The sequence below is a fragment of the Eimeria acervulina genome, genomic scaffold, assembly GCF_000499425.1.
Source record: "Eimeria acervulina Houghton genomic scaffold, Eah_scaff236, whole genome shotgun sequence".
NCBI classification, from domain to species: domain Eukaryota; phylum Apicomplexa; class Conoidasida; order Eucoccidiorida; family Eimeriidae; genus Eimeria; species Eimeria acervulina.
Genome location: NW_013549991.1, coordinates 1 through 8973, shown reverse-complemented (window position 1 = coordinate 8973; position 8973 = coordinate 1). Strand labels below are relative to the sequence as shown.

At 42.4% G+C, this 8973-nt stretch overlaps 2 protein-coding genes across 2 annotated transcripts; one reads left to right on the top strand and one right to left on the bottom strand.

Annotated features, from left to right (window-relative positions):
* Positions 1-378: 378 nt before the first annotated feature.
* On the bottom strand, positions 379-2091 carry EAH_00027480 (PKC-interacting cousin of thioredoxin, putative; the record flags this gene model as incomplete). Its single annotated transcript, XM_013396403.1, has 3 exons — positions 379-477; positions 1264-1323; positions 1816-2091. The coding sequence occupies 3 exons, from the start codon at positions 2089-2091 to the stop codon at positions 379-381; spliced, it is 435 nt and encodes a 144-aa protein (XP_013251857.1).
* Positions 2092-5568: 3477 nt separating this feature from the next.
* Positions 5569-7469, top strand: EAH_00027470 (hypothetical protein; the record flags this gene model as incomplete). Its single annotated transcript, XM_013396402.1, has 4 exons — positions 5569-5659; positions 6439-6765; positions 7137-7255; positions 7416-7469. The coding sequence occupies 4 exons, from the start codon at positions 5569-5571 to the stop codon at positions 7467-7469; spliced, it is 591 nt and encodes a 196-aa protein (XP_013251856.1).
* Between the last annotated feature and the right edge of the window lie 1504 nt (positions 7470-8973).

The following is an 8973-nucleotide window of genomic DNA, read 5'->3' as shown; positions in this document are numbered from 1 at the left end:
CTTTTATATGCTGCTGCTGCTGCTGTCTCCTGTTGCATCTTTTGTCTGCTGCTGCAGTCCCTGTCTGCTGCTGCAGCTATTGTCTGCTGCTAAAGCTTCTGTATGCTGCTGCTAAGACTTCTGTCTCCTGCTGCAGCTACTGTCTGCTGCAGCATCTGTTGTCTCCTGCTGCAGAAGCTCCTGTCAACAGCAGCAGATTCAGCCTGCTGCTTCTGCTGCAGCTTCTGCCTCTTGCTGCAGCAGCTGCAGCAGGACCTTGTGTCTGATGCTGCAGCAGCTTGCGTCTGATGCAGCAGCAGCTCCTCCTGCTGCACTTGTTTGTGATATATTATTATATAGGAATAAACAAAATAAAAATAATAAAAAGTATTAATTATATTACTGAGCATCCTCAAATGCAGAAGCAGGCAGTGCCCCTTTGAAAGAGCCGTCCTCTACCATCGCCTTCAGCACATCTAAGCCGCCCACCAACTCCCCCTACACAAACAGCAGCAGCAGCAGCAGCAGCAGCAGCAAGAGCAGCAGCAAGAGCAGCAGTAATAACGACATAAGCAGAAGCAGCAGATGCAGCAGATGCAACAGTAGCAGCAACAGGCAGAGATAATAAAAGTGTGCATTATAGAATTACACATTACATACATACACATAAATATATATACATCTATATATATATGTATATATATATATACATATATATAGACATATATATAGACATTATATATACTATATATATATTATAATAGACGCTTGCTATGCACGTTATACACCCTAAACATTATTAAAATTACACAAATTTTATACAAAGTCCGCTCCTGCATGAGACCGGTAAACAAATCTATATAAATATAAATATACATATAAAACAGTTATATGTATATATATATATATATTTATATATATACACCTATAAATATAAATATATATATATATATATTTATTTATAATGTGGACACTTAGTAAGGAAAATATATTAATATAAATTGGTATAACATTTTGATAGAGATAAATCTTTAAATATAAATAAATAAATATATAAATAAATATAAATATATATAAATAAATAAATATATATATATATATATTTATAGATATCTCTCTACATTAATATATAAATATATTAATAAACTAATAAATAAATACATTAATACATTAATATATTAATACATTTATATATATATACATATATATTTATATAAATATATATATATTTATATTTATATTTATATTATATATGAGGGCTTTCTCTGTTTATGCACGTCTCACGTTGACGTAAAGCTGTGGATACGTCGGCCAATCCGAAAACTTCTTCAGCCCTTCACGCACCTGCAGCAGCAGCAGCAGCAAATAAAGCAGCAGCAGCAGCAGATAAAGCAGCAGCAGCAGATCAAGCAGAACATAAAGCAGCAGATAAAGCAGCAGATAAAGCACCAGCAGCAGATAAAGCACCAGCAGCAGATAAAGCAGCAGCAGCAGATCAAACAGCAGCAAAAAAAGCAGCAGATAAAGCAGCAGATAAAGCAGCAGATCAAGCAGCAGCAGCAGATCAAGTAGTAGCAGTAGATCAAACAGCAGCAGCAGATAAAGCAGCAGCAGCAGATAAAGCAGCAGAAGCAGATAAAGCAGCAGCACCAGAAGTGGCAGCAGCATCAGAAGCAGCAGCAGCAACACCAAAAGGATCAGCAGCCGCAGCAGCATAAGAAGAAAAAGCAGGAGCAGCAGCAACATCAGCACCAGCAGCAGCACATTTGCAGCAGCACCATCAGCAGCAGCACATTAGCAGCAGCAGCAGCAGCAGCAGCAGCAGCAGCAGCAGACCGCTTCATCGTCGAAGACATCGAAAGTGCCGAACTGTTTGACTCCCTGTTGCTGCAGCAGCTGCAGCACAGCTTTGCTGAAGCGACAGAAGGGGGCGTCTCTCTTTCCTTTCATAAACAGCATAACTGGCTGCTGCTTTACAAGAAGAGACAGGCGTGCATGCAGCTGTTCTTCAGTCTCCTTAGGGATTCCTAGAAGCTGCTGCAGCTCTGCTGCTGCTGCTGCTGCATCTGCTGCTGTCGCCATACACCGCAAACAAGAAACTAAACGAGGCATGTCAAAGCCAACCAACTGTCCCAGCTGCTTCGCTCCCTGAGGAGACACCCCAAGGAGACAGACAGCAGCAAAGGAGACAGTCATAATAATAAATAAATAAATTAGCTGCAGCAAACGAGACAGAAAAAGGAGACAAACAGCAGCAAAGGAGACACCCCAAGCACGCAAACACCAGCAAAGGTGACAAGCAGCAGCATATTTAAACAGAGACAAACAGCAGCAAAAGAGAGAGACAAACGAAGCCCTATAAGGAAAGAGAAAAGGAGACAGGAGACACACAGGCCCTCAGCAACCCACACCTCCACAGGTGCAGCGCGAACAGCAGCAGCAGCAGCAGCAGCAACAACAACAGCAGCAGCAGCAGCAACAACAGCAGCAGCAACAGAGACAGCAGCAGCATCTCCTCTGCACTTGCAATTATATAAGGAAATAATAAGAGAGATAAAGAAGCAGAGACAGCGCAGACGCACAAAGTAGAAGTTTACTGTGGGGTGCCTAGACACCCCAGCGTTGGCGAGGAGACACGTAGAAGCAGCAGAGACATCGAGCTGGCCGAAGGAGACACCTGAAAAATCCTTTAAAAGCAGCAGCAGCAGCAGCAGCAAAACCCTTTAAAGAAGCACAGATGCTAATGCACCAGATTGTGCGGCAACAAGGACGACAGCAGCAGAAGCAGCAGCAGCAGAAGCAGCTGCTGCTGCTGCAGCAAACAGCATCATCACAAGCAGCAGCATTAGCAGCAGCATCACAAACAGCAACATCAGCAGCAGCAATACAGACAGCAGCAACCGCAGCACCGCCAGAAGCAGCAGCATGAGCAGCAGCATGAGCAGCAGCAGCACAAGCAGCAGCATGAGCAGCAAGAACAGCAGCAGCAGCATCAGCATCATCATGAGCAGCAGCACGAGCAGCAGCAGCATCATCATCATCATCATCATGAGCAGCAGCAGCAGCAGCAGCAGCAGCAGCATAGAATAAAGAATACTCTGTTTAACCTGCTGCAGATGGGGGAGAGCTAGCAGCAACTGCTGCGACGGTGCATCCGCTTTAGAGACAAAGAAGAGGGCTTTGGGCCCCTCAAAATCTGTGAAGACCCCGAAGGCCCCGGGGACAGATAAATCCGTCATGAGGTAAAGGAGACAGTAGAATAATAATAATATAATAATAATAATAATAATATAATTATAATAATATAATTATAATAATATAGTAATAATAATATAATAATAATAATAAAAGAGACAGAGAGATAATATAAAGATTATTAAGAGTTATTAAATATATATATGTATATATATATATATATTTAGATAAAGTTATCAATGAAAACAGAAAGAGATAAAGGAGACAGTAGATAGGTGAAGAGACAGACGAAAAGATATAAGACAAAGAGAGACAGAAGATGAAGAGACGCTTAAAAAGATATAAATTAAAAGTAATAGAGTAAAAGTAATATATAAAAGGAGACAGATAAATAGATATGTCCTTCGGGGCTTCCTAAAACACAAAAACAAACAAAGACAGAAAAATATAAACAAATATATTAAAGACAAAATAAACAAAGACAATCAAAGACATAAAAATATATTATAATAAAGATAAAGACAGAAGAAAATAAACAAAGACATAAAAATATATTATAGTAAAGATAAAGACAAAAGAAAATAAACAAAGACATAAAAATATAATATAATAAAGACAAAGAGAGACAAAACAAAATAAACAAAGAGACAGAAGAAGAGACAGTAATGAACAACACAATAAAACAAAAAAGAGATAATTAAAAAGACAGAAGTAAAAACAAACGTAGAAAGATATAAACAAACAAAGACAAAAAAATTAATAATTATACAGCCCAAACAAAACACAAACATCAACAGACACAAACAAAGAAAGATAAACAAAGAGAAGAAGAGAGACAAACAGAGACAAATAAAGATATAAACAAAGATAGACAGAGACAGAGACAGAGACAGAGACAGACAGACAGAGACGGAGACAGAGACAGAGTTAGAGACGAAGATAGAGACAGCTACTCAACAAGCTGCTACATCAACATCAAAAGGAGACAAAAAGAGGATACAGTGCATTTAAATGCAAACAAAACAAACAAAAACAAAAACACAAAATAACCAAGGGCCCCCAAACTGCTTCAAGGTAAGAGCCCTAAGGCTATTAGGGGGCCCCCATGGGGGCCCCCTAATACCCTGAGAAACCCCAAAGGGTACTAGGGGGGCCTCTGGGGGTACTAAGGGGGCCCCCAGGGGCCCCCCTAGTACCCTTACAAACCTCCCAGGGGCCCCCAGGGGGCCCCCAAGAAGCCCAAAGGGGGCCCCCAAAGGGGCCCCCATAGGGCACCAAAGGGGGCCCCCAAAGGGGCCCCCATAGGGCACCAAAGGGGGCCCCCAAGGGGGCCCCCATAGGGCGCCAAATGGGCCTCCCAAAGGCCCCCATAGGGGGCCACCCGGGGAATCGTAAGGCCCCAAACGGGCCCAGAGGGTGTCACTTAGGGGGGCCCCCAAACCCTAAACCCTAAACCCTAAACCCTAAACCCTAAACCCCTGGGGGGCCTGTGTTAAGGGCTGTGCAGTTGGAGGGAGGGTGTGGGGCCCGAAGCTGGAGTGTACATAACACGCAAGAGGAGAAGGTGATGTCTTACCGTTTGTTGCAGCTGCTGCAGCAGCAGCAGCAGCAGGAGTTCGTTTATATGAGTAGCAGCAGCAAACGGAAGGAGCTTTGCTGCTGCTGCTGGAGATGTTGCTGCGTCGCACTGTTGAGTAAATAATAAAAAAGCGAGAAATAAAAAACATGCAAGAGACTGCAGCAGGAGCAGCAGCATCAGCAGCAGCATCAGCAGCAGCTGCTGCTGCTGCAGCTCGGGGGGCCCATCAGCGACACCGCAGCAGCTACAGTTGGGGGCCCCCCGAGTTTATCTTTTTTTTTGCTGCCTTCTTCTTGCAGTTTTGTTTATTGTGTTATTTGCTGTAGGCTTAAAGGAACGAAGAAGCCAAACCCTAAATCCTAAACCCTAAACCCTAAACCCTAAACCCTAAACCCCTGCCTCCCCCACACTCGAGGCTGCGTGAGGCGCTGGACGTTATCGTCTTCTGCAGCAGCAGCACAAAGGGTCCTTCTCTTTTGTCTGTTTCTGCTGCTCTTTCTTTTTTATTCTCGTCGGTTTGTCTCTCCTTAGCAGCAGCACAGCAGCAGCAGCACAGCAGCAGCCGCAGCGGCAGCAGCAGCAGCACCCGCAGCAGCAGCAGCAGCAGCAGCAGCAGCAGCACGGAAGACAAGGGGGCAATGTCGGTCAAGCACCGGAGGCAGACGGTACTTAGTTCTGCTTGCTGCTGCATATTGCTGCTCTTCTGCAGCGCAGCAGCAGCAGGGGGTGGTGCTGCTGCTGCTGCAGCTGCATCCACGGGGGGCCCCCAAGAGGATGCTTCAGTATCTTCAGATGCGTCTGAGGGCCCCCTAACAATGAGCGAATTGCAAGGCCCTGAAGAAGAGACAGAAGTCTGCACCCAAACCCTTAGAGACGCCATCAATGCAGCAATCTCTCATGTCATTGGTAGGGGTTTAGGGTTTAGGGTTTAGGGTTTAGGGTTTAGGGTTTAGGGTTTAGGGTTTAGGGTCTAGCGTTTAGGGTTTAGGGTTTAGGGTTTAGGGTTTAGCGTTTAGGGTTCAGGGTTCAGGGTTTAGGGTTTAGCGTTTAGGGTCTAGGGTTTGGAGTTAAGGGTTTAGGGTTTGGAGTTAAGGGTTTAGGGTTTAGGGTTTAGGGTTTAGGGTTTACGGAGGCCTAGGCGTACAGACGCAGAACACCAACGCAGTGCGAGCACAGCTTTATATGTAGCCAGCTGCTGCTGCTGCTGCTGCTGCGTCATGCGCCTACCTTGATCTGCCTCTTCCCCCCGGCAGCAGCAGCAGCAACAGCAGCAGCATTGGCCGGGAGGAGGTACTGAAGCAGCAGCAGCAGGAAAGCAGCAGCAGCAGGATCATCAGCAGTCAGATAACACCAATTAAACGAGTAGTAGCAGCAGCAGCAGCAAGATAGCAGCAGCAACAGCAGCAAGATCTGAGTAGTACCAGTAGCAATAGCAGCAAGTGGAGAGAGCCTGCAGCAGCAGCAGCAGCAGCAGCAGATGGAGAGTATTAGCAGCAGCAACAGCAACAAACGAAGAGTATTAGCAGCATCAACAATAGCAAATGAAGAGCAGTAGCAGCTGCAGCAGCACCACTAAGTACTATCAACAGCAACAGCAGCAATCGAAGTCTAGCAGCATCAGCATCAGCATCAGCAGCATCAGCAGCAGCAGCAGGATTGTTTGCTGTGTCTGTGCATGCATGCAGGGTCTCGCGAGCTAACAGATTATCTGCTGCCTCTGTGGGGCTTGGAGGGGGTGTACGTCCCCCTGTTGGTGTGTGGTGTGTCTCCTGAGCCGAGCATTAGCAGTTTGAACAGAAACAGCAGAAACAGCAGCAGCAGCAGCAGCAGCAGCAGCAGCACGTCTGCAATGCCTTGGCCGCTGCGAGAAGAGCTTCACGACGACGACTTGCTGCAGCAAATATTAAGAAGAGGCTCTGTAACGGTCGCAACGATTGGGAAGGAGACAGCTTCAGGTGTAGTCGGCTGTAACAACGGCTTAGAAGGAGACTACTCAGGCAACGTAGCGACAGGTGAGAAGCAGCAGCAAATCCTGCTGCTGCAGCAAATCCTGCTGCTGCAGCAAATCCTGCTGCAGCAACAAGTGCTGCTGCACCAACAAGTGCTGCTGTAGCAACGAGTGCTGCTGCAGCAAATCCTGCTGCTGCAGCAAATCCTGCTGTTGCAGCAAATCCTGCTGCAGCAGCAAATGTTGCTGCAGTAATTGCTGTTGCAGCAGCAACATCTGTTGCAGTTTGCTGCTGTTGTATTTTTAGTATATTGGGGCGAAAATCGCTGCTGGAGCTACAGTTTTTTTTGCTGCTTGTGCTGCTTGTGCTGCTGCTGCTGCTGCTGCTGGTGCTGCTGCTGCTGCTGCTGCTGGTGGTTTGTTTGTTTGCTGCAGGTTTTTTTCCTGATTACATGCGCTCTCTGTGGGAGTGGATAGGGAGTCAGTATGGTGCAGACATTTACGTTTTTTATCGCTTTTACCCTTCTCTTGAAGACGCTCAAAGAGCTGTTGTAGTAGGAGAAGCAGACATGACAGATATATCTTTTCTTACAGCTCATCGCAACAAAACAACAGCAACAACAAGCAGCAGCAGCAACAGCAGCAGCAGCAGCATTATACACCTCAGCAACCCTCTCTCTAAGCTGTATATGAGCTGCCCCGTTGTTGGTGCAGTGCTCTTCATGTACAGTCAAAGCGGCAGTCATAATTCCTTTGAAGGTCTTGTAGCTTCTATAAGACTTGCTCTTTATAGAGGAGGTGCGCAGTATTATTATTATTATTTATTTATTTATTTATCTGTTTGTTTGTTTGTTTATTTATTATTATTCTTTATTTATTTATTTGTTTGTTTGTTTGTTTGTTTGTTTGTTTGTTTGTTTGTTTGTTTGTTTGTTTGTTTATTTGTTTGTTTGTTATTTAGAGACAGACACAAAGAGAGAAAGGAGATATAAATAGATTAAAATATAATTAAGAGATAATAAAGAGACGCACAAAGACAGTGACACAGACAGAGAGATAAAGAGACAGAGACAGAGACAGAGAGATGAAGATAAGGAGACAGAGACAGAGAGATAAAGATAAAGAAACAGAGACAGATAGAGATGAAGAGATAGAGAGAGAAATAGAAATAGACAGGAGGCAGCGACAGAAGGAGACAGAAAAAGACAGAGAAAGAGACAGATAGAGGAGGCTGAGAGCACTTCTTTTTCTGTGTTATTATCCTTTGTCTGTCTTATTATTATTATATCTTCTGTCTCCTTTTGTCTTTCCTATTATTATTATTTCATCTGTCTCCTTTGCCTGTCTTATTAGATCTTCTGTCTCCTTTTGTCTGTCTTATTATTATTTCGTCTGTCTCCTTTGTCTGTCTTATTATTATTATATCTTCTGTCTCCTTTTGTCTTTCTTATTATTTTTATTATTTCGTCTGTCTCCTTTTCTCTGTCTCTTTTATTTCTTCTCTCTCTCTTTGTCTGTCTTGCAGTTTCTTAATCTCTTCTCTTTATAACTGCATATATATACAATATATATATATATATATATATTTCTGCTTCTTTATTTATTATACTAAATAAAATTAAACAAAGGAAGTCTATATTATATATATTATATATATTTATTGATGCATGCAGATGGGGGTGCAAGAACAACGGTCTTAGTTTGCACAGACGAATTAAAAGCTGCGGTGTCTCCGCTGCTTCCTGAAGGGACGAATGTTGAAGTCGTAGAAAGCTGTAAGATAAAGATTTTATATAAATATATATATATATATATATATTTATATGTATAAATATAAATATACATATATATAAATATATATATATATATTTATATTTGTTTATTTGTTTATTTGTTTATTTATTTTATTTGCTTGTTTGTTTGTTTGCTTCTGTTGAAGTTGTAGGAATCTGTTTGACAGCGAAGTGTCTGTACACTGCATTTGTTTGTTCATTTGTTTATTTATCTTTTATTTATTTAATTTATTTGTTTTTGTTTATTTGTTCGTTTGCTTCTTTGTGTATATATTTTGTATTTATCTGTTTGTTTATTTTTATTTATTTTTATTTTTTTCTTTCCCTGTTTATTTCTTTATCTGCCTTATGCCTTCCTTTATATATATATATATATATATATATATTATATATATACATATGCATTGTATATATATATATATATTTATATATATGTGTATATATATACATATATATTATACACGCACACACACACATAT